Raw genomic sequence first — 27,995 nt, forward strand, 5'->3', positions numbered from 1 at the left:
TGTGAAAACCTTTAGTAGCACTCCAGGCGCCCCGCCATCAGCAACACTGCTGCCCGACAGGCTCTAGGTGAAAACACAACCGATTTTACAGCGCGCTCTTCAAATAAGAAAATGAGATGGTCGCGCAGGTATTGCGTCCGAGTGAGGGTCTGGTACTGGTACTTTGAGGAATCTGTGGATTTGTATTCGACGAGAGTGATTAAACAATGCGCTGTTCATAGCGGACATTTTAAATTGTAACACTGTTGCGTCCTCTGGTCTAAACGCGCAGTTGTAAACCATTGCACAGGATAACTGATCCGTATGAGATATTTAAACTTTAACAATGAGGTCTTTTGCCAGGTCATGGCCGTCATATTTTCTACAGAAAAGTCTGATTTAATGTAGAATTTCGGCGAGAGTGGCGCTCAGAGAATTAAAAAAAACAACTTAATAGAACATGAATTACTGTATAATTATTTCTCACTTCGGAGCTAGCACTGAGCCATCTTAAAAATCTCAATGCTCTCAATGCTGCTTGGCCTATATTGGCAAAGAGACAACCGACAGCGACAGATTAAGAAAAAGAAAACAGGACAAGAGTAGTGCTGGTTATGGTAGCCTATAAATGTTTAGATGCACTTAAATATTTCGGCATCAGATATATGATTATATAGCACGTAGGCATTTGCCATCCAAATTCAACAAAATCTCAGATTTGAACTGCAGTTCTGTAGCCTACATTTGGCCCTTAGATATTGAACTAAAATAAATAATATGTATAATAAATAAATAATGTTTCGAGTTAATTTAACACTGATAGTTTTGGTGGTGATGCTGATGGCAGGTTGGGGGGACTTTCATGTCCTATTTAAATTATTGGCATTTGCGAACGGATTATAAAAATGAAATGAATAATTTTAGCAGAAAATACTTGTTAACGGGAATTTGTTTAACTCCCCTTTCATTCAGATGCACCATACCATGCTACACTAAAAGTCCTGCAAGTGTGTAAAAATGCCTCAGAAGAAAGTAGCCTATAGATAGCCTATGGTAAAGACGACATTCGTGCGCTACGTGTAGGAGCTCGCTAAAGTTTGTTCTGTTCATTACGATGGCTGCTCTTTGCGTAGTAGGCTATTCAGAACGTCGAGTCCCGTTGGACGCGCCTTAGTTGCGCCCTTATTAATTGCTTTCTAATGATATGGCAACAGCCTGCCTTAACTTAATTGCTATCCAAAGTAGCACAACTGGCCCAACGGCGTTGAGGTGAGAACAATTGATCAACTTTCACTTTTGTAGATTGGATGATCAGGTAGCATTTATTTAAAAATAGAAATCCTCTCCAGTAATTAGGCTGTAATTATTTTTAGGTTGTATCAATAACGCAAATGGATTATATAAATGTAGCAGTATTTAAATGTTGCATTTAAAGGAGGAAAAAAACCGTTAATGTTAAACATAGAGTGAAAATTTCAATCACTCTCTGCTCATATGAAGGAACATGCATTTTTGTTTTAGGAATATTTCGTTTGTTTGATGCATTATATATTTATCAGCTACATGGCATAAGTAGCCCATGGTTGCAATTGCTGTTATTACTGTACATTGACGGACGCACTGGAGCGAGCAGGAGGAGGTCGCTGTCTCCCTCCAGGTGGGTTGTTGGTTTAGCCGAAGGCAGGAGGTGGAGCTTAGGTCGATCCCTAACCCTTGAGTCAGTCGCCTCCGTACACATTCCTTTCTAAGAAATTGGCATGGGCGCACGAGTAGTTCGCTTGTGTGGCCGAGGTTCTTGTGTACGACCTAATGTCATGGATTTACCGAATGGCATGAAAATCCGCGGACCCGATGGACTCGTAGACTGATGTGCATTTTATTTATTTCTTGTGTCATTTAATTTCATGCAACTTTTATATCCGCAAACTGTCCAGATATGCCGGAGGAACGGTTCACTTGAATGGAATAAAGCCCAGTGGACTAGCATATTTTACTGCAAACTGGAGTTGGTCTTCACAGAAAACCCGCGCGTTTAAAATTCCAAAAATGATCCTTACTCGTAAGTAGCCTGTGTATCATCAACTACATTATTGCCACATTTATAATTAGTTTTTCTTATAATTTTTTAATGCGGTTTTATTTTTCAATAGATTGATAGGCTAGGCTATAACTACCTAATTGTGATAAACTTTTTATGTGTCGTTTTTATTATTGATTTATGTTGGAGAGAATTAAAACTGTCGTTAACACTTTAAACTTTTGTAAACCTAAGGCAAACAAATTAACTTGTCAGTGAAAGTTTAGGGGGGCGCGCCTGCGAACAAGAATGTCCCCAACTTGCATTTATCACATTTATGTTGATGTGTGCGGTGTGAGGGCCCATGTTGGTACAGGGGTGTAGTAAATGATTGCATGTGCAGGATGGCAAGAACTGTTGCATTTGTGAGATGTATCTTTCTACTCTGCCTTGACCAAGATGTTCTTATCTGGTTACTGCTCATACCTATGTTGTCTGTTTTATTGATCGATTGATTGGTTGGTTGGTCGCATTGTTCAATATATGGTTATATTCTATCCAAGCAGTTAAGATTTGTTTTGTGTCGAATGTTCTACATTGGACACACAATTGTAAACCACATAGTTTCAGAAACTATTGGAAACATTAAAATAGTTTGTAAAACTATTGTCCATATCAATGTTTTACAAACTATTGGAAACATTAAAATAGTTTGTAAAACTATTGTCCATATCAATGTTTTCTGAGCTCTAACTGATCTGTTAAAGATCTACATTATTTGTCTATCATGTTAGAAAATATTGAACCCGAGGTATAATTGCGAATCCATCCTTCGTTGAATCATGAACGGTTGCTTCAAATATTTGCACAGTTCTTCCTTACATTTTTGAAATCACAGCAATGTTTTGAATAATGACTAAAGTACATAAAACAAATGACTGTTTGAGTTGAACCACATTTTCCCCCTGTGTTTCAGTGCATTTTTCCCTCAATAACTGACACAGTCGTGGCATAAAGGTCCCCTTCTCGCAAGTGTGGAAAAGTTTCCCATTTGCTCCACAGTGTCCTGTAAACGGTGTCCAGCCTTTACAGTTGTCTGGTCTTTGGTGGCTCTTAATTAGTGTGATAGACCCTGGAGGGAACCCAGGCCCCATGGTGTCTCCTGTCCTGTGACATCACCTGGCTCAGAGCTTTGATCTCCCTGAGACACCTCCTGCTGGTTGTCTGAGCTGCGGTGACAGGAGCAGCAAGCCGGGGAGGAAGTGTGGCGTGGCATTTAGGGAACTAGCCTCCACAGGACTTCGGGCTGGAGTCCTAGCGGTATTGCTCCATCGTACAGTTTGTACACTGAATCATTTCATGGGAGTAGCTTAAGTAAATCAGCTATATAAATGACTAATGCTTAAGAACGGAATGTTGTACGTGACCGTTTGGAATCCAGGACTGTAATACAGTATGAGTATGGAAGGTAAATGGGTTTAGGTGTGATTAGATCTCTCCATATTCTGGTGCACATGTAACTTCTCTTTGCATCAAACTTGCATCTATTTAGGTGTCACACATTTAAAAGCAGCATATGATACTAAACACACAAAGGTACCTTTATGAGTGGAAATACTAAAGAGGGGCTTTGCTGGCTTTCTCCTGTAGTGCATAGCCGAGTGATCAGTAAGAAGCAGGAAGGAGCAGAAGGTGCCTTCAGGCAGAGATTTTGGGTCCTGGAGGTGGGAACCTCAGTGCTTTCCTCTCAGATTTATCTGGAACATTTTTATGACCTCCCTGCTCCCCCCTCCCAGAGAATGAAGTGTCCAGATGGTTTCAGCTTGTGTTTCCCTGCCTTTGCCCTTCCATGTCTTTTCCCCAAACAACCCTGGCAGCAGACCGCCCTGGTTTTGCGGGCTGGTATCAGGGGCCCTTGGGCGGTTTTTCTGGGATCAGTTCTAATATTTGGTACAAGATGGGGAGGGTAGGACTGGGGGTTGGGGTCAGCTGATCCCGGGTCAGTGCATGAGGGGTGGGTAGGGGGTTGAATTGTGTGCAGGAGTGTAAATCTGTCCGTGGTGAGAAAAGAGCAATGGAGACTTGCATTCAGCATCTCCATCTGGCTGCCAGCCTGTTTCTGGCGGGGATTGGCGCTGGCTTTTGCCGGTAGCTTCGGCTGCTTACGCCATGGCCATGCCTGACTGACAGGCACTGTGGAACAGGGGATCACAGGATGCTCAAATGGTTGTGTGGGATTTTGGCACTGGTGGGAGAATGCAAGGAATATCTACCCCCACCCCCACCCCCGAACAAGCACAAGGGCATAATAATTATGATTTAGAAAAATTAATCTCCTGTTTTGTCTTGCTGCTTCCATGGCTCTCTCACTGTTCTATGGCAAATTGTACTCTCCTGGCAGAACTCCAACTCCAAGACTACATCCAGCATTCCTGACCCAACATACAGACCAACCCTGAAGATGCTTTCTACTAGCATGGGCAGACATTGCTACAGGAAAACTTCAGTTTGGGAACAGATTTGTTTTGCAGTCACATTTCTTTTCACAAATTATCGTCCATGTAACCTCTCCCCACCCCCCAACTCCACCTCATCCACCCACCCTCAATTTATTCATATTCATAGCTACATAGGCCTTTGAAATTCAAAGCGCAGTGATCAGCCACAAACTGCATTTCATTGAGGGCAAGGCAACAGCCCGTGCAACAAACAATATTCTTGTCCCCGGTCTCCAGTAAATATTGGCCAGTGGTTGTGAGAACTTCCTCTGACAGGAAAAGGGGGGAGGGCGGTGGTCGGAGGGCTGGGGGAAGGGGGTAATTTTAGACGCCTCTGCTGCTGGGATTGAATGGGAGAACTCAACTTTGTCACAGTCGCACCGGAGGCAGGCTGGCGCTCGAGTTCCTGCAGGCTGGAAATGTGCGTGAATAACACAGGAAAGATTCAAGCGCAGGCCTTATGGGGAGGACAGAGATTTTCTTGGCATGAGCTGGCCACGCCGCCCATGAGAGGCCGTGCTCTGAGGGACTTAAAAAGGCCATAATTATAATCATACAAGAGTGCCATTGATAGAAGAGTGTAGCCTGTCACTCAGCTGGAGATGGGAGGGAGGGAGAATTGCCTTGGTGAAGTCTGTCATGGGTGCAGGCCAGCATGTGCTGCCAATTGGTTGGCTGACCGGAACGAAATGAAAAATCCTTTGATGTCCAGAGCATGGGACTCATGATTGGTTGAGATGAGAGTCGCGGCCGCTCTGGGGTTTGTTGGGATTGGGTCTGTATGAGTGGGTGGGGCTCTGAGAGATATGTGTGGTGAGTTGTGGTTCGCTCTATCTCGAGAAAAAGAAGGGCGTTAGCTTCAGGGGTGATGACTGTCAGATCAGCTGGGATCTAGCAGGTCAGTTCCTCACCCAATGAACATGGGGAGGAAGACCAGCTGAAATGATGATGATCATGATTATTGTTATTGTTGTTATTGTAATTATTATCATCCTCCACATCATCATCATCATAATCATTATTTTTATTATTATTAATTAAAATATAGATTTTTATCTTAAATGGTATCTAGAAGGCTTGCATGGACAATTCTTATAAGCATTTGCTGAAAGTCTTGTAAAGGGAAATCTTCTTGGTGTGTGATTTGAACAATACTGTGTATGTGTGCATTGCACCCTAAGAAAGATAATCGCAATATTAGGGCCCACTTAGATGTTGTCCTGTTATGGTAATAGTCAGATCATGTGTTAAGACTTTCAGGAGATGGACTGAGGTGACCATTTACAGTTTTTGTCTTGGTTTAAATGTGTGATCTTTTAGTGAATCAAGCCACCATCATTTTGATTGCCTCTTTCTTTCTGGTCTTCAGCTTGAGTCTGACACAATGGGGCTGGAGTTTGTGTTGGAAGTGGCAGCTCCAGTATCCGGCCTTGAACAAAGGCCGGGGGGAAGGGGGTCTGACGTATGATTGAGGGTGGTTCCTTCAAGCAAATAACTACATTTTTATCGTACTCCCAAAAATAAGTCATGGGGGCAATCCTGGATCATGATCACAGTCATCAGGTCTGAGAAGATCAGACTGTCCGAGCTCTGGGCTCTCATGTAGGAGACCTGCATATTCAGAACAGGCCTCTGGAACTGTTTGCATTCTTTCAGGGATCTGTCCGTGACAACATGGCTGATATGCTGGGGAGCTGGAGGAAGCCTGACTCTGTAACCAGCTACATTCTGATAACACTGGGAAAACCATTTATTAGCCACATTGCTATCGCTCTTCAATAAGCATTTTTCATGAGGGAGATTGTGGGAACACGTAGGTGCTTGTGTTGGTTATCTTTTTGTCTTGTAAAGTTGTTTGTTCCTGTTGACTTATCAAAAGGGAACATGGGCCTATTTTTTGCCACATGCTTATCATTTAACCCAAACATCTTATTTGCAGCATTAAATCAACATTTTTAAATATTATAAAGTGATCCCCTGTTTTATTTTGCTGGATGTACAGAACATGAAGTTCCTGGCCCTTGCAAAGCTGATTTCGAAATTCGTATGTCCAACCAAATACGGTCACTGGGTTGTTCTTGCTCTTAAGAGTCTGAGGTGCTTTTTAAAAGGTTGCAAAGGTGCCGATATTCAAGGCAAGGTCCAGTCATGTGTCTGCTGTAGTCTTATGAAGATAATTCCCAGTAGAGGAATGACTTTGTCTATGTGTGCTTTTTCTGATGGAAAAACCCAGTGGTCCAGCTCTGTCCTACGTGACATCCCATTGAAGGGCAAAACGGATACAGGAAAAGAGGTTAACAAGAGGAAGTCTTTAACCGGGGCCCCTTTAATAGTGTAAATGCTGGGCTTACATTGTTTTGTCATGTAAGTAACAGGCCCATGCTGTAATGAACTGTGTTTTCTCTGAGAAAGACAGTGAGGTTTACTGCGCGTCACAATGCGCTTGAAGAAAGTGGAGTGAGTTTGGGGAGGATCCCTGGTGTGTGTGCCAGTGTCATCCTCCCATGTCTAAAGGAGGAAGTCTTAGCACTTTGTCATCTCCATGCTGGTGGCCCTTTGTTCAGGATATCACCAGGCTACCTGCCGACTTCCAGGGATTCTGTTGTTAAAGGCCTTATTTAAGGCCTTATTGTTCAGAAGTTTGTACTTAGGAAGAGGATGAGGGATGGCTCTGCAGAAAAGATGTTTTTGTTTAGCTTAGTTTTTTATGTAAGAAGTTGACCATATAATGAATGTACTGGTTGTTCTCAGGAAATGGCAGATCTGCGTCGAAAACACTTTAACCCTTTAGACACCATCTAAATTCCTGCAGTATAACAATAAAACATTTATTACAAGACATACTTATTTTATATGTTTTTCTTTCTGCTTACTTTTTTATATTTCGTGTTACATTTTGGTTCGTAACACTAAACATAAAAAATGCATATCTGGGAAGTACAAATTAGCGCAAGGGAAAGTGATTCTCCAAGATGAGTGTTTGGCAGTGGTGTTTTCATTTTCTCTGAGGTGTCTTGGCAGTGTTTGTGGTAGCATTTTGCCAGTAGGTAAAATGGGAAAATCCAGGGATTAGTTGGGTATTCATTCATTAGTTGAATGTGGCTAGGCAATGCAGCATCTCTTGAATTGCAGAGGATTTTGTCTCTGCTCTGGACTCTTGAGCGATGGGGTGTTCTGTAACTGTGCCAGTGGATGGACTGAACTTCTTCTAGCTCTACATGTGTTTGCCTGTAGCTGCAGTTTTGAAGAAAGTGAGGGGGGGAGGTGTATCACCACTAATAGGTGGTAATGCAAGGGCTTTGTCATGCAGAAAGTACAGAAAATGAAAGACTCTGCTCTAAACAAGCTACTGTAGGCAATACCACGCATACGTTTGTGCAGTGCAGACATACACAGTATTATGTGCATACAAATGTAAAAAGTTAACAACTTACAAATTGTAATATCGGCAGTGAATACTTGCAATCTAAAATCTGAATTCCTCCTGCACAAGCTGTATTTTGTGGACTTTTTCAATAAATGGATTTTACCTGAGGCTTTGTTGTGTGTGTGTGTGTGTGTGTGTGTGTGTGTGTGTGTGTGTTTATGCATTCTCTGTGTGTTTCCTTGCCCCTTTTGTATTGATTAGAGTGTTGCAGTTGAGTATGGGGCATACAAGGTCTCATTCCGGGCAGGTTGGTATGTAAACCCCCCCCCCCCCCCCCCCTCCAGAACAGGCCCTGGCTGGTGGGCGCAGGCTATCTGCTCGCTCTGTCGAGGGAAAAGTCACGTAGGGCCTCAAACGCCATCTCACGCATTCAGCGTTTCCTGCTCCGTCCGCGCCAAATCCCACCCGCCCCTCCTTCAGCCAATCCCTGTTTGTTTTTCCAGTCACCACCATCCCCCCACCCCACCCCAAAACACTTCCCCATTGTAAGGTAATGGTGGATAAAATGAGGTTTTACAGGATTAAAGCTTTTTTTGTCTGTTTTCCGCTGTTTGGCGATGCCAGCAATTAGCAGAATTGTGTTTCACGAGGGGGCAAATGGCAATTACCAGAGGGGGTCCCTTGGCCCTTTTTGTCATTAACGGCGAAGGCCAGGGGATAAGTGTATTGATTCTGAAACTGACAAGCGAGTGCAGTTGCGTTAATTGCTGCTTAAACGAGCCACCCGGGCTCAGTCAGTGAAGAAGACTGCGAAACAGAACGGCCAACCGCTGCCCAGCACATTCCTTCACACAACAACCAGAGTGACCTTTAACCCCAGGCCCAGCTCACGTAGGGGCTGGGGCATTGCCTAGGCGACCATCATGCGACCTCTCGGAATGTTCTCTCTGACATTCCTTCCCGTTAACGTTTTGCTCGCTGTTATGGGATGGAGGGAAAATGCACTGCTATAGTATGTATTCGGTACAGTGGCTGCCTACGCAGGGCACATTGGTGATTCTTCACCCTTTCGGGATGCAGCCTGACGCTATGCTGGATGTGCTGTGACCGGACGCTTTCCGTTGGTATGTGAGGGTCAGTTTGAACACTGTGCTGATTTCACTGGTACACTATGTCCTCTGAGAACTCGTTTCTGTGAAATATGTGAAGTATGTTCTCTGAAGTGCTCTGTGTATGTTTCTTTGTTAAAATTGTATGGAATAATGGACTGACTGATGGATTATATCTGGGAATAGCAGGTGTTAATAACAATAACGATGATAGTGTTTTTTTGTAGGGTGGACACAAACACAGCACAGTGATTTAGATTGAGTCTGATTTAGACATTGACCCGAGAAGAACAATCATTCAACAGTGTTCACATTCACTTGCTAAAAGGACATACTGGACCAGTGTCCATACCATTCTTTGATTTTATATATTTTGTGTCGGTGGAAATGTACCAACCATTTTCTTAAGCTATTTTCTTTATGCACAGGGTTCTACACTTATTTTTTTAAAGATTAGCATCCCAAATACCAGCTCCTTAATTATTCTTTCTAGTTTTGTTTTCTGATTTTCACGTGCGACTGGTCCTAAAATGGGGGCACTGTAGAGCCTCGATGCAGTAGCTGCACATCTGGGATTCTGACTTCCTCCTCCCTCCTTCCATATTCTCATTTCCTCTCTCTCTTATTCTTATAAAGCCTTCATGTTGTTTTCTCGGATTACTGTAGTTAATGCCTAACCCTGTTTCTCCCTCTCTCACACACAGAGCTCGAGGCCAAAGAGGCGTGTGATTGGCTGAGAGCGGCTGGGTTCCCGCAGTACACACAGCTCTATGAAGGTGAGGTTTCCTTTCCCACCGTACCCAACACTACGACCGTTTACCCCCCTCTACTCGCCCCGCACATACCCCACAAACCTGCTTCCCGAACCAACTGTCACCACAATGAGTAGATAACTGACGTCACTCATTTCCAGAACCTTGGGATTGATTCCCAATATGTTTGCAGGCCTTGTTTTGTTTTTCAGTGACTGTCAATTGTATTGCCTCTGTTTCTTCCTCTCGTGGTAGTTTTATTTTTGTTTTAAACACGTGGTGTGTCTCTAGGGTCTTGGAAGAACACAAAGATCTGTAATTACGGAGGGCGATTAAATTAGCCCGTTGGCCAATATTCTCGGTAGTTCACTTGTTTGCTCAAACCCCCGCCGAATGCTTCCACTCCCGCTGGACACTTGGAGAGACGCTTGCCACCTCCACAGCATTTGCCCTCCGTCACTGAGGCTGTGCATTAGCAGAGTGCGTTGGGGCCCTGTGACCCGTCCCAAAGCTGGCGAGCTGGCATGCGCTCTGGCTCCATAGGCAGGGCAGGAGACGGCGGAGGGAACACAGTGTTCAGTCTTTTGTGTGGGAAAGAGGTCGGGGGGAGGCATGTGGCCTGTCACGCGGGGAGACGTGTAAAAAGCGCGCTCGGGTTTCCACCGACAGTGACACGCCGTGCCTTTCCGCTGGCGCGCAGGACTCGGAGATCCGTGAGGCGCCCGGCTGCCACCGCGCCCAGCTTTCGGCGCCTTTGATGTCGCAAAAGGCGGCATCTCACGGACGCTGTCGGCCCGCTAAGTGACCGTGCCGCTGATAATGGAGCGTGGCGGTACGGAGGTCCTGACAGGCCCACGCTGTGATTGGCTGGAGGGCGGCCCCACCCCACCCCCCTTCTGCCAGCACAGAATTCTCAGCTAGGGTGGGGCGGCATTCCCTCAGAGCATTGTGCAAGCCTCTATCCTGTGTCCTCATGCCATTCCCATTCAGAAAGGGGGGGCCTTGTGGGGTTTAAAATGTGCCCGGTGTTGTGCTGAACCCCCCTCACCCCCCCAATGCCAACCGCTGAGTCCTGTTAAGCCTCTTAAGGCTTGTGTTGCAGTGGTAGGCAGCTGTGTTCAGACTCACTTCCCCTTCCTGCTCATCACGGAGGGCTGAAGCCCACCCCCACCCATGCACCATCTGCATTCATATGGAAGGTTAGGAGTCCTTATCAGCCCCCTGCCTGTCCTATCAAAAGCCTGTTTTGTCTCTCTCCTTGTGACTCACCCCCCCCTCTCTCTCTCTCTCTCTCTCTCTCTATCTCCCTCTCTTTCTCTCCCCCTCAGATTCCCGCTTCCCGATAGATATCTCCTCTGTCACCAGGGAGCACGACTTCCTGGATCACAATGCCATCGATGCTCTGTGCAGGTAAGGGCCGTGAGCGTACCTGTGCTCTTGACTTCGCCCGCCTTCGCCCTCTCTAATCTCTGCGCTCCCAGAAATGATCCCTGAGCCCATATACCTGATGGCTACAGCAGATCCCTTCAAAGAATGGCCGCCTTAGGCAGGCTGTCAGGGAGCCAATAAGCAGACTTCGTTTTTTTATTTTCATTTTTTTGTCTTTTTTATCTTTAAACCCATTTCCAGGTGGAGAAATCTATTTGTGTTATGACCATGCTGGCCCCTATCTTGATGTGTTTCAGATGTGCACATCACAGTTCTTTCCCCTGTTGTCACGCTACAGTTCCCCTCTGGCACTGTTTCAGGAAGGGGCTAGGGGCTCGAGTCCAGGGCACTAAAGCCAGGGTTCAGGGGCTAGGGGCTAGGCCTTAGGCTAAAGCTTTAGGCTCTAGGGGCTAGGGTTTGGCCTGTAGGGACTAGAGATGTCCAACTGATTTTATGGATTGGAGGACGTCTCCCCTGGATGAGGGATGTATGTGGTATTACCTTGATTTCAGCTCTCAGGTATTTCACGTTCTCCCAGGGACTTCTTTTGTCGCTCCCTTGAACTGCATTCCCAAAGCACAATATCCTCAAGCCGCCACTTGAGCCTGCTATGGCACTTAGCATTATGTTGAAGGTTTTTGTAATGGCTCCCACTATCACAAGTGCCTCTCTCCTTTCTGTATGCACTTATCTCCGTCACAGTGGACTAGCACATCTGCTAAATGACCTGATATAAATTGCGAAATGTAAATCCGTTCCTTTTCTGGTCCTTGTGAGCTTTTCATCCGTCCCCCTAGAGCTCATAAAAAAGTCTCTCCCTCCGACCGGCCTGCCTTTTAATGGGGTCTGTTTCTCACTCCTTAACGAGCCACACAACAAGCTGTTTACAATGGCCCAGGGCCCTGTTGAGAGACCGCAATGCAAGGCTGGAATGTCCTTTTAATTCCTGTGTGTGCGCGTGTGTGTGTTTTGCAGGCGGTTGAACACCCTGAACAAATGTGCAGTGATGAGACTGGAAATCTCCACACAGAGGAAAAAGGTAAGACACTCATTTTTAAAACATGTTTTCAGCTATAGCTTCTGATTGGCCCATTGAAAAGCGTGAGCCTGCAGAATGATAGGTTATTGGAAGGGACAGAGCCATATAGCTCACCTTTTCCCCCCTCTTCCATTTGAGTAAAAAGCCTTGGATCTGTGTGTACTGTAAAAGGAATTGTATGCTGCCTTGAATGTTTTTTTTTCTCTTTCTTTTTTTATGCTGGTCCCCTAGTAGGAGGAGACATCTTGTCTTAATAGCTGGGTGTGGGGGTTGAGGAAACATTGAATTGTGATGTTTCTTGCCTCAAATATTTCACACGGGGTTTGTTTAGACTGAAAAAAGCATAGCTTAGATCCAAATTACTCACTAAGATAAGAGTTAAAAAAAAACAAAAAAAAAACAAAAGCAGCCCACACAGTTCAGCTGAAGGCCTTTACAGGGGGTGGACCAGGATCTGCGTCCGGTTCTTCCACTGCAGTTGCCATGCTGTCCTCTTTTACAGGACGTGGGCTGTGTTAGAGCTGCATGTTTGGTGTTCATCCACCTATGCTTACCTACCGTCCACATGAACAGCCCCCTACGTCCCTGTAGGGTTCTCAGTCATGGGAACAATAGACGGGTGTACCCAAAATCGAGAGGGGTCTTTGTCTCACTATGGGAAAAAAAAACTACAAAAAAAACGTAACCCTACCACAGTTCTTTGAATGTGTTTTTTTAGACTCGTGTTGAGAATTCAGCTAGTCGTTTCAGGCCCAGAAACCAGGAAACAAAGAAGAATGACATCATCACTCAGCTATTCACAACAGGAAGGGGTCTCTAGTGTGCTGTGTAGGGAATTGGGCCTGCAATGGCAGGTGCTAGATTTAAAGCTGTGGGCACTTGCCATTGTGACCTTCAGTGAGGAATATCAGCCGAACGGCCTCAGTAAGGATTTGCTGTTTAAATGCTCAGTGAAGGATCTTCAAAGCCATGACGTGATTCACAGAGGTTAAAGACTTCTGCCGTCTGGGTAAAGAAATAATGATAGATTTACACCAAACTGTAGTTCCTTAGATCATTGAATATTTCTTATAAGTAATATATGACAGTGTTTATTTACATTCTACTTTCCCTACAATGCACTATATAAATGAACATGTTACATATCACATAATAAAAGTTCTGATGTAATATGGCCAAACGTAAGTTGCCACTCTCGTAAATCTGCCAATAGTGATTTATTTTAGAACAGGCAGCATGGCAGACAGTCTGTGTCTCGAGGTCCCCGTCATTCATACCTGTCTTTGAAGAGTGAGTGGGCAGGGCCTGGGGGCAGTGAACGGCTGGAGTTTTATGGACTTTTGTCGCCATGTTACTTAACCATGTTACTTAACTGCCGTGAAGAGACTTCTGAGTCTCCGATTGCTGTCGTGGTTTCTCCAAACCCCAGGGAGGAGTAGACATTTGACCCCTGTCCCAGTTCTATCCTTTTTTTCTTTTTTGTCAGGCCCATGAGGACCTTTGCATCGTTGCTTCAAAAGTAGACGTGTGAACATTAAAGACATGAGTTTTAAAAGGAAAAGCAACTGACTGAGAGAGAGAGACAGAGAAAGTGAGAGAGGATGGCAGATGGAGACAGCAAGAGAGACGGACAAAGAGAGCGATAGACAGAGAGACGGAGAAAGACAGCAAGAGGGGCAGAGAAAGAGAGAGAGGTAGAGATAGAGAGGGAGAGAGAATGACAGAGAGGTAGAGATAGAGAGGGAAGAGAGAATAGGACAGGGAGAGGTAGGGAGATAGAGAGGGAGAGAGCATATAACAGCGAGAGGTAGAGAGACAGAGAGAGGTAGAGAGGGAGAGAGCATATGACAGAGAGAGATAGAGAGGGAGAGAGCATATGACAGACAGAAGTAGACGCAGAAGGAGAGAGAGAATATGACAGGCAGATTTAGGGGGCGCAGAGGGGCTCCTGACCCGGGCTGACTGCAGTTTATCCTCTCTCCGCCGGGCTAGAATGTCCCCGCTCCCTGGGGGCGCAGATAAAGAACCCGCAGACACATGCAGATGTGCTTTAACATGACGGAGCCTCTCAGTGCCTCTGCTGCGCGCTTATCTCCCACCGCACTCACAGGCCCCTTCAGTCTGCTGTCACACCACGAGACCCGGCCTCTCTAACCAGCTGCAAAATTCATTTCATACTGGAGGAGCTTCACAGAGTGCAAGTCGGGCTCAGCGGTGACAGCGCCGATGGCGTTGGCTGCCAGTCAGAGTTGCCCTAAAATGGAGGGGTGATATTGCCTCAGAGTGTAGAGAAACGTAATGGTGGTGAAATGCTGAGGCTCAGAGGCTCAGTGTAAGTGGCTCTCCCGTTGGCGGGGCTGTTTTTGACGTCTTCGTTAGCATTGTGTATCCCTGCTCTGATGCAGTGCGTTGGCTGGACTGGGGTCAGTGCCCCTGTGTGCACAAACTGCTCCTGGCTCTTTCAAATTTGCTCAATTGCTTGGCATTTACATTTTTGTAAAAATATAGTTTATTTTTATAATTATTTTCAAATAAAATTTACTTTGTAGCTAAAGCAAAGTAAAACTGTTCAGCAGTTAAAAGTTTTAGAGCAGCACATTTTATAAAATGCATCTGTGTGTGTCCGGGAGAGACTAAGTACAAGTTGATCTCTCCTGCATTACGGTTCTTTAAAGGTGTGAATAGAGACCCTCTGAATGCATCAGGGGTAAGTGTGGGCTTGTGGTCTGTCCCTCAGAGCGAGGATTCTGACGAGGACGAGCCGTGTGCCATCAGCGGCCACTGGACCTTCCAGCGGGCTAGCCGGCGCTGGTCCAGGCTGGACGAGCTGGATGTGTTCCCCCCGGCCGAGGAGAGCGCGCTGGGGGACCTGAGCGAGCGTCCGGAGGGCGGGGGCACCACGCGCACCAGCTCCGTCACCAGCGACTGCTCCTCGGGCACGTCGGCCGCCAACGAGGACTCCCTGTCCGAGGGCCCCGCCGAGCTGCCCGAGCGCTTCGTCTTCCAGGCCCGGCCGGGCGCCAAGAGCTCGCGCTCCAAGGCCAAGGGCTTCCTGAAGAGGATGGAGAGCCTCCGCCTGCGCGGGTACGGCTCCGCGCGGAAGCGCCGGCAGGGCCAGGGGCCGGGGCCGGGGGCCCGCCCGGAGATCAGCGGGCCCGTGGCGCTCGGGGAGCTGGACGAGGACAGGCTGAGGCTGCTGCGCTGCGTGGACGTGACGGCCCTGAACGCGCTGAACGGGCGGAGCCGCAGCGCCTCGCACCCCTGCCCCGCCCGGCCCGGGGGCAGCGCGGGCGGCAGCAGCGGCGGGAGCAGCCAATCGGAGGCCAGCGGGGGCAGCGCCGTCAGCACGCCCAGCCCGGTGGCGCGGGCGAGGGCCAGGGGCCGGAGCCAGAGCGCCCAGGGCGAGAGAGGCAGCAGCAAGCGCGCCGGCATGTACCTGGAGGGCTTCGACCCCTTCAGCGTGCTCCCGCTGCAGTCCGCCCTGGCCTGGGGCCCCACCGCGGAGGACACGCCCGACGTGGAGGAGGAGGAGGAAGAGGAGGATGAGGACTACGACGACGAGGAGGAGGAGGACGGCCTGGTTTTCTTCCTCATTCCCGAGGGGCACAAGCTGGGCACCTTCCCCAAAGCGCTGTGCAACAGCCTGCCCCGCGGCGCCGCCCCCAGGCTCAGGCGCCGCTCCGTGGGCCGCGCCCGCCGCAGCTCCGCCGGCTCCGTGGAGAGCCGGCTCAGTTTCTATGACAACGTCCCGGCGCGCGCCGCGGAGGAGGAGGAGCTGGAGCGCGCCCTGCGCCGAGCGGGTGGCTGGGCGGAGGGGGACTCCGACTCGGCCGTGGACTCGGTCTCGCCCTGCCCCTCGTCCCCCCTGCAGGGCCGGCTGGGGGAGCTGGAGGGAGGCAGGGACAGGGACAGCACGGGGAACCCGCTGAGCGAGCAGGAGGACGGACACGCCACCCGCCAACGCCGCGACTCTGGAGTGGGCACCTCCCTGAGTCAGGACACCAGGTCAGTGTCAATTACGTCAATAAGCTCTCTCTCTCTGTCTCTTTCAGTCTCTCTTTCAGTCTCTCTCTCTCTCTCTCTCTGTCTCTGTCTCTTTCAGTCTCTCTCTGTCAGTCTCTCTCTCTCTCTCTCTCTCTCTCTCTCTCTCTCTCTCTGTCTCTGTCTCTGTCTCTGTCTCTTTCAGTCTCTCTCTGTCTCTCTCTTTCAGTCTCTCTCTGTCTCTCTCTTTCAGTCTCTCTCTCTCTCTCTGTCTCTCTCTCTCTTTCAGTCTCTCTCTCTCCCCCCTTTCTCTCTGTCTCCATCTCTCTCTCTCTGTCTTTTCATCCCTAAACTCTAAACCCAACGCCTCTGCCACTCGCATTATAGAAAAAGGACTCAACTGTTTTGGATGGAGAGTTGCACCTTTCTCTCTGTCCTTCTCTCCATCTCTCCCTTTGTCTATCTCAAACTGAAATTGATTTCCTTGTGTTGCTACAGTGGCAAATAAATAGCTGACATTAACACCTCCCCTAAAAACACTATCTGTTTCTGCTCATCTCTTTCTCACCTTCCCTGGCCCTGCCCCCTGGGTGTTATGGGAGGGGAGGGGGTGCGTGCTGAAGCAGGTGCCCTCATTGCGCAATGTTCTCTCCGCGGTACGCGCCCCTGCCCTGTAGTGGTCAGCATGCGCAGGATGTGTGAGATTCCAAGTCAGGAATGCACAGGAGACGTGCGCTCTAAAGTCCATACCGCATTACCACATCGCGACCGGACATCCCGATTGGTCCCCTTCCAGAAAGGGAAACGTTCCATCCCATAATCTTATCTGGCATCCTGACCTTATCGCTGAGACGCACAGCTTTCCTGTACCTGGCACTGGATGTCCTGTATTAATACTTTATTAATGCAGAGTCTTAAAAGGTGCTTTAAAGCCAAGGCTCTTTTTTAAATCCTATAATGGATAATAATCTGCACCCACACTGCCTTTTAACATACTTTTGGTCTTCTGTTGCAGAGGAGGAAAGCATTTGAGTTTTAGACGCATGGAATTTGGTTATTTTACAGCCCTTACAGACTGTTGTTATAAAGGTCTGTCTATTTCCAGCCAAGCCGTTGACCCAGATTTTTTTTATTTCTCTTTTCAAACGACCTGCCCTTACTCAGTGTGGGAATGGAGAGTGTGCCAGTCCCATCATGCATTGCCTTTGTATGTGTTTCTACAAACCAGGCCGCAGAAGAGCCGGTGGAGCCCCGTCTCAGCGCTGCAGATCGGCTGCCAGTCCGTGGTGCAGCTCAACCTGCTGCAGAAGTTCTCCCTGCTCACTCTCACCGCCCTGCTGGAGAGGCACGCGCCCACCAGCAAGCACGGCTTCAGCTGGTCAGTACCAGGCTCAGGGCGGAGGGGAGCATTTGGAGCCGGGGTCCGGTGCCGTGACATGGTGTGGGAAGCAGGGACGTAGGTGCGTCAGCCCCAGAGGCTGTTTGCTGATGCAGGCTGGTGGAATAAAGGCCTCAGATTCCCAGCAGGCACCTGCAGTACAGAGCCCCACTGTACGCATCCTGAAAATCACCCCCCCTCCCCTCGCCCCCCTCAGCTTATTACGACATTCTCCAAGGCAGAAACTGGGGGGGTGGAGCAGAGCGGAGAACATATTTGTGTAAATCTACTTTTACTGCACGTTCAGTTCCATATACAAAAGAGCCACTGTAACATGGGCAGAAACGTACGCGGTGTGTTTTGACAGGTCTTAAGATGATATTCCCGGCGTCTCCGATATGATGTATCACACATGTCAGCTAGCTGAAGATTACATTGTTGTTTGTTTGCTTTGGCACTGCCTCCACCCACAGTGGCATTCGATGCCTGCGGCCCTGCTGTTCCCGTGCTTTATATATAGAGCTGAGGTAAAGAGAGTAGCTGAAGGGAAAAGCCATAACCCACAGATCCAGGGCTGGGTGCGCTAATCACAGCGGCGCTGGGCTGTTATGTAACAGTCCCCTCAGGGACATGCTGTGAATCAAAGTCCTGAGGAAGAGAGTGGTGAGGAGAAAAAAAGTGGAAGGTTTCTGTTCTCCTCCCCCTGCGGTCTGGTTTTGTAATTAGGCCTTGTCTTCCAGGGCGGTTCCCAAGTTCATGAAGAGGACCAAGGTGCGGGACTACAGGGACCGGAGCGTTTTTGGGGTCCCCCTGCAGGTGAACCTGCAGCGCACCGGCCACCCCCTGCCACCCAGCATCCAGGAGGCTATGCGCTTCTTACGCAACCAGGGTCTGGACCAGGTCAGTGGCGTGAAGGTCTCTTACCACACACTGCCCTGTGCGTTTACAAAGGCTCCTCTAGTGTTCTATCTGACACTGATGTTGTAACTCTGTAACTGTTACAGAGGTCATAATGATTTATGCACATGATATTATACAGTATACAGTATATCAGGACCCAGCCTGTTCCTGGAGATCTATCATCCTGTAAATGTTCATCAGTTCAAACCACGTGACAGTTGATCTCTAGGAACAGGGTTTGGCAGCCGTGCAGTATATTGATAATGATGAGGTTGACAATAATGATGATGGTGATGATTACTGTTTATTAAGAGCCTTGAAATGCCTTTTACAGCAGTGTAATATGGGTAATAAGGAAATGCATTGTGGGCCTTTTTGTTGCCCTTCAGCCAAAGTCGGTCTCATGCAGCTGTTGTGTAATTTAGGATGTGCGGGTGGAACGGGTAAATAATGTATTTTTAGATGTGCCCTTTGTGTTTTCCGTACCCCTACGTGTCATGCCAGACAGTACAGTGGTTCAGGGCTGTCCTTGCCCGCGGATTAGCCTCGGCCTGTATGCCATACATCCTGTGTATGTTTGGACACGCCGTTCCAAGGACAGCGCCCGTCCCTGTGAAGGACAAGGCGGGGCATGTGTCACAGAGCTCGGCCAATCAGGAAAATCTGCTCTCCGTGAAAGGCAAAAAAAAGAGCTTGAGCCAATGAGATTGCAGAACGATGTGGCCAGTCAGCATTGCAGAGAGATGCTCACACACTGATCCTGAATCAGCCTCCCCCCGGTACACTGATGGGGTTCAGGTTCAGGTTTACACAGGAAGATTAGTAGGGCAGGTTAGTGTGCTGAAGGTTGTTTGCAACCCTTCGTGTATACATAATTCCTAATTAAACATGACCTAAGAATATGCACAGCACTATTCTGTGGTCATGGCAACAAGCTTGTGGTGACACATTTGTCTGCTCTAACCCACCTAAGCCATCTGACTTCTGTAAGCACAAGCTGTGAGAGTTTTGAAATATAAATGTTACAATGTACAGGCATATATTTACACAGTGTAAGACATGACATTGACAAACCGGCGTGGATGTGTGTGTATCAAGGTTTTATATTGTTTCTCACTTACTGGTCTGTGCGTGGCTTGTCTGAGCTCTCCCCTCTGCCTTTGGCGCCCCCTGCAGGTGGGGCTGTTCCGGAAGTCGGGAGTGAAGTCGCGGATCCAGGCGCTTCGGCAGATGAACGAGGCGGGCGCGGAGGGGGAGGTCAGCTACGAGGGCCAGTCGGCCTACGACGTGGCGGACATGCTGAAGCAGTATTTCCGGGACCTTCCGGAGCCCCTGCTCACCAGCAAGCTGTCCGACACCTTCCTGCAGATCTACCAGTGTAAGCAGCCATGCAGCTCCTCCCCTTCCTGCCCTCACACCAGTGCTCCACCCATAAATACTGGCTTGTGACATTGATGAAGCCAGGCCAAATGGGTCAGGCATAGGTCTTAAAAAGCAAGAGGGAATGAATGTTACAGAAAGGAGCTGTATTCACTCACAGGTTTCCTAAAAACCTCACCTGGTCCTTCCTCTCCAGACACGGGTGTATATTATGACTCCTGGCCCGGGCGAGGCTTCACCACACGGTTCTGAATGCCCCCTCTTTATCCACCCCTCCTCTGCATCTGTACATTCATCATTTATTCCACTGATTTAGTCTTTTCCAAAAATGGAAACCGCCAACCACAGGAAATACCTGTGAAATTATGTGGCGCCATGCTGCAAGTCTCTTAGTCACGTGCAACTCTGGTTTTTGGTATGAACTACTGAGGAAATGTCATACTTAATGTTTCCTCCTGGCCTCATATGAAACTCAAACACAGAGCTCACTTGAATATTTTCATTTTCACTATCAGTTCACATATATGCAGAGCACCATTAAGGATTCCAAGTGCTTTATAAAAATATTTATAATATTTGTAATAATATTATATTTGCGATGAAATTTCATATTATATTGCCTTATAGTAGAATACAATGGTGATGGTGGCAAACAGGCTACAGAAACCACTTGACAGACAAGTAAACAGCAAGGCAAATAGGCAGACACAAGTAAATAAACAGACTGTCAGATAGTTGACAGACGGGCAGTAAGCGTGACAGACAGCTGCTGGAGGGGTCTCAACGTCCCGGCTTCCCTCCTCTCCCGGTTACAGATGTTCCCAAAGACCAGCGGCTCCAGGCAGCCCGGGCGGCGGTCCTGCTCCTGCCGGACGAGAACCGCGAGGCGCTGCAGACGCTGCTCTGCTTCCTCTGTGACGTCGTTGCCAATGTTGCCGAGAACCAGATGACCAGCACCAACCTAGCCGTGTGCCTGGCCCCCTCCCTCTTCCACCTCAACACCCTGAAGAGAGACAGCTCCTCGCCCAGGTACTCCACAACTCCACCCACTCATGAGAACGTGCTCCACCCACAAGCCCTGTGTTCATTATCACGCTCGCGGCGTACTCAAACTTGCAAACAAGCTCTTATACCATTCTGTGCCACCTCCGTCGCTGTTTTCAGCCACTATTATTTTAATGGAAGTAAGAAGCCTGAAGTAATCGCAAAGATTTATGGGATATCCTTCCTGGCAAAGGATACATGCATGCATCCAAATAAAGGCACCTTTGAACGCATCATTTTTGCTAGCTTTTGAATGGGACGGCACCCAATGCCTTCCTGCCTTAGAATAACAGCATTTTGGCATTTGAGGCCATAGAATATAAGTTTTCCACTTAGAGGAACACTTTCTGCATCATGGGGTGTTTCTCTATATTACATTTTGTGTTTATTTACAAGTGTAGCAGCAACAATGTAGGATACACAATAAACTACAGGGGGATGAAAATGAAACTAAAAAAAAAAAAAACAGCCTTCTTGGTCTTGGAGGAATGTAAGAGTTATATGATTCCCCCAGCACAGAGGGTTATTTCTTATTGCTCCTGTCAGTCAATGCCTCCTGCAGCGGTGGTACAATACAATAAAAAAGTATGAATCAAATTATGTAGGTAGGTGGACAGACAAGAAGAGGAAAGGGAGAGGTTGACAGGAGAGGGAGAAAGGAAGCTGATCTCTTCAGCAGAGGGGGGAGGAGTGCATGATGGTGTATGAAGCCGGCAAGAAGAATTGGAGCCATGCTTTATCAATGTCAGTCTCTAGCCCTGAACTCCTTGTCAGTGGTGCGAGCCGTAGCCTTAGCGAGAGGATAACAGCATCCTCTTCCAAACTTTTGAATGGAGGGGAGGATTGCTCTTCAACACCCATTGTTGTAGGAGTGTTCAGCGACATTCCTGAAAAGGGTCATCCAGGAGGAGATCATCTCTGTTAAAGATTAAAAAAGAGCTCATTGTGTTTTCTTACCTTTTGAACCTGGTAATTTCCTCTTCAATGCAAGAGGGTTTACCGTGTTTCTCTCTTAACTGCCATCTCCAACAACATGCTTTCTCGCATTGTATTGACAAGTTTCCTCAATCTCTACTTTTGTAGACCAGGAAAGCAGTGAATTGTAGGTCCACAGCTCCATGCTCATGGGGCTATTATGTGCTGGTCTTTGTACCAGACAATTATTCTGCCTTCGTTTTCTAACCCATTGTAGAGACCTACTTCACTTATATCACAGTGAATCCACAGTAAAACATCTTCTTAGAGGACGCAGTGACGTCTTCAGCCGTAGCTCCTGATACGAGATGTCAGATGATTGGGCGAATCAAGTAATTGCATAAATCGATATGAAGTCCTGAAACTGATCAGTGCATTGTGAGTTCATGGTATAATTAAAGTGTTTTAAGTTTTAACTCACCACAGGCATATTTTGAGATGGGTCTCGTCATGTGCTGGAGTACCTTACCTTTTATTTAGCAGATGCTTTTATCCAAAGTGACGTACAACACAGTGCATATCAAGGTCATACAACAAACAACCGAACACGTCAGATAAGCTACTATTGCTATTACTATTGATATGACTGCTTGTAATGCTATGCACATAAGTCCAGTACACAAGGTAGATTGGCCAAGTTTGTAACTACCGTACCAAGACATCTACAACCTGAAGAACTACAGTACCGAGACAATGACAAATTCAAAAGTCCTCGATTAAGGTATTAAATACAAGTGGCTAAAGATAGACAGGTGAAAAACAAGTGACAGTAGATTAGGGGACTCCCACAAAGTTAAGGTACAGCACGAAGAGTCTTCAGACTGCGGGAAGGTCATTCCACCACTAGTGGTCCTTCTAGCCTAAGCTTTCCTCACCCTTTAAGACAGTCTCTCACAGACTCCTATAATGGTAAGTCCTTAGGCTCATTGTTGAGGTTCAGAGGATGTTGAGGTAACTAGGTTAACGAGGTTAACAAAGTCACTGCCTCTTATTAACAGGGTGATGCAGAGGAAGCAGAGCCTGGGTAAGCCAGACCAAAGGGACCTGCAGGAGAACCTGGCTGCTACCCAGGGCCTGGCCCACATGATCACTGAGTGCAACAGACTCTTCCAGGTTGGTGCTTCCTTAAGTAAAATGTACAACTGAGAAAACTGTGCAGAACTGTGTGAAAAGTTAAGAAAGTGGCTCAGAAAAGGGGTTTTCAGAAATGTCCTGACACCAAGGTCTCGCAAAACAACCTGATCCAGAAAGCTGTCTGTTTTATTATGCAACAAGACCAAAAGCCTCTTAATCTCGTGGTGGATTCCAGGATGTCTCATAATGGTTCTTGTAGCCCTGCAGGGCTCAGCTATATGAAATTACTGGGTCAGCCTTACTGGGTTTTGCATGGGTTTCTTTTCAAAACTGGAACACGCCAGCGTGTTGGGTGTTCACTGGTGGCCGGAAGTGGCATTGCACCACTTTTGACTAGGGTCAGAAATGTGGCCTGGAAATGACTTAATTGGATCAGTGCAAATAATGGATCCAGCCCACAGAAATCCAATTACTTTCGACAAAACTCTGTTGGTGAAAACAGGAAGAGCTGTTTCAGTGGTTAATTATGTTAAACGTTTAACAGAAAAAGAAAAACTAAATCTAATTTTGTTTCAAACTGATTGGTTGGTAAAGAAAACAACAGACCTTATTGTAAGCTTTATGCCATTTGACCATTTCCGAATCTTCCTTCCCAGATTCCTGAGGAAATGAGGAGGTGCCAGGGCTCCTACACAGACCAGGGCTTGTATCCTCCGAACATTGAGGAGCTGGCACAAAGGGGCGCAGAAGGGCCCCCCACATCCCGGGGACACCTACGGGAGGAGCTGGACGCCCTACTTAGGGAGGCCAAAGACAAGTTCAGAGGCTATGACAGCTGCTCCACACCAGAGCACGCCGAGCTGGCTTACAAGAAGGTACCAGATGGCTCTGTTTGTCCCTCCTCTCTCTCTGTACGCTGCCTGCAGTCAAATCTCAGGGCCCTCTCTCTCTGATCAGCCCTGGGAAAACATTTGAGTGGACATGCTTGTAAGTACAGTGCTCACACTGTATCCTTCATGGCCACTCTGCATGTCTGCACAAGCATGCATGCATGCAAGAAAAAGCTGAAATATATATATATATATACATATCTTGGTATTTTTATAGTGCAAGCTCTTGCCCATATTTTTTGTGGCTTTTATTTAAGCAGCTCTTAATTACTTATTTTTTTAATTGATAGGTACATTGCAAAGTCACAACGACTGTTTCTTGCAAGTATTCAAAAAAATACACAGCCGTCAGTCAGCATAAGTGGCCGATTAAGTCATTATGTCATTGGATGATCTAAGCCAGTGAGGAATTTGTTTTAGGAAAAAAAACTGAATAGACTCCTCTCTGGAGCTTCAAGTTGAGTAGGCGGGGTGTCTAGAGCTCGGCGTCGGCCTAACGCTGAGCTGGGGGCCCAGCCACCAGTGCTGGGAGCCAGGAAGAGAGGCGGTGTTAAGCTGCGACTTAGCAAGGGATTGGCCCCTGATACTAAACCAGTCATTCCTGCTTCACATCTGCATGTGTGAGTTTGTTATTGTTTCTTCTCCTTTTTGGGGCGGTGAGGCAGGAATCTGCAGCTGGCAGGGGAATGTCTGGAGGAGGCTGTTTTTCTGGGGGGGATTAATGCCCTTTGTAGTGCACCAGGTGGGATCAGGCAGGCTGTGTTTTGGGGCGGGCGGGTGGGATTTGGGAAGAGCTGTCGAGGAAATCTGAAGAACGCGCAGAAAGGCCGACTTCGGGTGTGAAGCGCACCATCTCCAGCCCCTGGGTCGAGATAAAGCCGCGCTGAGATGCGAACACAAAGCCATTAGCAGCTTAGCAGTGTGGTCGCTAATCCTGCCCATCAGTCCCTTGTGTTTCCTAGTGTATTTACTCTATCCTGACTCTACTACATTTAGAGATTGCGGTCATATTCCTCTCTCTCTCTCTCTCTCTCCCTCGCTTGCTCTCCCCACTCTCCCTCTCTCTCTATGATCTCACATCTCTCCTCCATCTGTGACTAATGTTAAAATTATGAGCTATGAGGGAGTTTTATTCCCCATGGTCAGTACAGTATCCAGCGTGCAGACTGTGCCAGTGCTGACTGAGGTCTCACAGGGTTATGCATAATTAGTCTGTGCCAGTCTCATGTCTGTGCCAGCCTGGCCGGCACATCAAGGTGAATGACGTTGCAGAAAATTGCAGCTACTTCAATGCACACCCAGAGAATTTTGAACAAATTGTCAATTTTTTGTAATGACTTGCTTCCGGGAACACTGCAAAAACGCCCAAAAATGAGTATTTTACTCTTATATATAGACTTCAAATATTATATATAACTTTTTTGGCTAAATAAGAGAAAATATTGCGGTGAGATGAGGTGAGACCGTTTCAAGACTAATTTCAATATTTGCCGACAGGGTAAAAAAATCTCACTTGTCAAGCAGACAGTAACTTTAAACAAGCTAATATTTTCGACTTGACAGAACAAAATAAGATTTGAAGCAGTTGTTAAGTGTTAAGACGGCCTTTTTTTTTTTTTTACAGTGAAGTGCTCATTTTTTGCATATTCATTCAGGGTTATCGCACGGTCACATCACAGTCTCCCTCTCCTGATAGGTGCCTGACGGCTCCGCTCTGCGGCTGTGGAAGGCAACGGTGGAGGTCCCTGCGTCTCCGGAGGAGGTTCTGACCCGGGTTGTGAGGGAGCGGCAGCAGTGGGACAGGGACCTGCTGGAGGCGCGGGTGGTGGAGACGCTGGGCGAGCGGACGGAGGTGTACCGCTACCTGCGCCGCAGCATGGAGCCCCACCCCGCCAGAGACCACGTGGTTCTGAGGTGAGCTACCGCCACACTCCTGAGGTGTGTCTCTTCTGTTTTCCCTCTTTCCCATCTCCCTCTTTCATCCTCTGTGTACTCCCTACATGTCTATTTCTCTGTCCTCTCCTTTCTTCTTAGTCCTTTCCATTTTATCTTTCTTTTGCATCTTTCTGTCCTATTGCAGTGCAGTGTTTGTAGGTGAAAAAGTATGTGACATTTGTGAGTTGACTCAAGGTGTGTGTATGTGTGTGTGTACAGGACATGGGTGACAGATCTGCCCAAAGGAGCCTGTGCACTGGTCAGCAGCTCAGTGGCCCACGCAGGGGCCAAGCCCTTGGGTGTTCGGGCCAACGTGCTGACCTCATGCTACTACATGGAGGCCTGCGGGCCCGTGAAGTCCCGGCTCACCCACATCTCCAGAGTGGACTGCAGGTGAGCTGCTGCCCCCTTTTCTCAGCAGGGCAGGGATCCCACATGAGGAGGGGCTCAGTCCCACAGGGACTTCTTCCCTGTCCTGCCCCCTGTTGAGTTACCATAGTACTGCCAGGCTAAAGTTGGCCCATGATACTGTGTGCAGTGGCCACCAATGTCAGTCCCTGTAAAGGGTGTCAGCTGCTAGATTTTACGTCACTCTTCTGTGGAATGTAAAGGCAGAGTCGTGCTCATTCTCCCCCCTCCCCTTTTCTCCGTGCGGCCTGCAGGGGGCGCTGCCCGGAGTGGTACAACAAGACGTTTGGACACTTGTGCGCAGCCGAGGTGGCGCGGATACGGGACTCCTTCACCGGCCAGAAAAACAAATGAGATTGAGCCGGCTGAAAGCACACGGCGCCCAGGTTTATAGTGTCTGTGGGCTCAGCCCTGGCCCGGGAGGAGCTGGAGGAAGACCACAGGTCCCCCTGTGACAGAGGAGTGGGGTGACACGTGTGGGGTGACGCGTGTCACAGTTTTGCATACAGAGCATATCCATTGTGTTCCCTCTGGTAACCCCGCATTCAAGTTCACTTAACCTGCCTCATTATAATGGTGCACTGACTGCCCCGCCCTCCCTTCCAATGTGAGCCATCAGATGCTCTCCGCTATTGTGTCACCATAGGTGTGACATCACTGGCTGCTGCTGCTTCTGGGAAGCAAGAGGACTGTTGTGGATTTACTGTGTGCTGGCAAAGCATCCTGGCCTTTCTATTTTTCTGTCACAAGATGACTATGTAACAAGCAGCATCTTCAATGTTTGTGTGTTTCTGTGTGTGTGTGCGCGTGTTTGTGGGCGCGTGTTTGTGTGTGTGTGTGTGAGTGACAGAGAGAGAGAGACAGAGAGAGAGAGCACTATTTGCCATTTGCTTTATCTGGTGTTCTTAAAAGCAAATGCGTAAGTATAAAAATTAAATAAAAAGATAGCCATAGACAGATGGACAGACGGAGATGGGTAAAAGTTATTGACTGATTGATAATGATGATAACGATGGTGATGATAGATAGAGGGATGAACAGACGGACGGATAGAGGGATGATGACATGCATGTGTGTGGTGGCCTGGTAAAAACCTGAGAGACCAGGGCAGTCAACAGACGAGAAGAGGGGTATGGCAAAACGGTGTCCGTGGGGAGCAGGAAGCAGGGAGTGTGGGAACAGGGTCATCGTTTTGTTCCACAGTTTTCCCGTGCATGCTGCTTTCCAGGACATCATCTGGTATTAAAATCCGTTATATGGATCAGGAGCACAGACTGAGGAAGTTCTGTCAATTTAAATGTGATTACGAGATAACGGTGTGACCTTTTATAAAGGAAGGGGAGAGGCTTTGTACAGGTTGTACTGTATCAGACAGAAGAGATGAGATCAGGAATGCATTGGCAAACGCTCAGATGGTCGAGCATTTTTAAAGAAGGAAATTACTGCTTGTGAGCTTTTTCTTAACCTGCCTCTGTCAGTGTTACTTAATATGAAGTCTATACGAGTTTGAAAAATAAGCTTATTTCCACACATGCATTCTGAAGTGACCTGAACATATTTTATTGTTTAGTTACTGCTACTTTACTGCTAATTTCAAGTGCATACTGCCATATTGCCAACATGTATGCTTTAAGCGTGTACTGCCAAATAAGGATGCATGACAATGAAAATTAATTTAAAGTATTCATGTATTTATACCTCAAATATACTTTTTTATTTTGTGTTATTTTATTGTAAATGTTTCTATAATGTTAAAGATACAGAAATAAAATGTTTTATCTTTTTTATTATCGCTGTACAGTTTATCAACATTCCATGCACTATTAAATGTATTCAACTTA

At 47.4% G+C, this 27,995-nt stretch overlaps 1 protein-coding gene across 1 annotated transcript; it reads left to right on the forward strand.

The window, feature by feature from the left end:
- The first annotated feature begins 1,733 nt into the window (after positions 1-1,733).
- On the forward strand, positions 1,734-27,995 carry LOC133130547 (rho GTPase-activating protein 7-like). The gene is made up of 14 exons (XM_061245202.1): positions 1,734-2,038; positions 9,675-9,746; positions 11,051-11,132; positions 12,126-12,189; positions 14,927-16,194; positions 17,399-17,548; positions 18,289-18,448; positions 19,625-19,826; positions 20,644-20,857; positions 22,846-22,960; positions 23,578-23,796; positions 25,508-25,725; positions 25,966-26,139; positions 26,409-27,995. Exons 1-14 carry the CDS (start codon positions 2,026-2,028, stop codon positions 26,506-26,508), a joined length of 3,051 nt encoding a protein of 1,016 aa, XP_061101186.1. The 5' UTR covers positions 1,734-2,025; the 3' UTR covers positions 26,509-27,995.

Source organism: Conger conger, chromosome 6, assembly GCF_963514075.1.
Source record: "Conger conger chromosome 6, fConCon1.1, whole genome shotgun sequence".
Classification (NCBI taxonomy): Eukaryota; Metazoa; Chordata; class Actinopteri; order Anguilliformes; family Congridae; genus Conger; species Conger conger.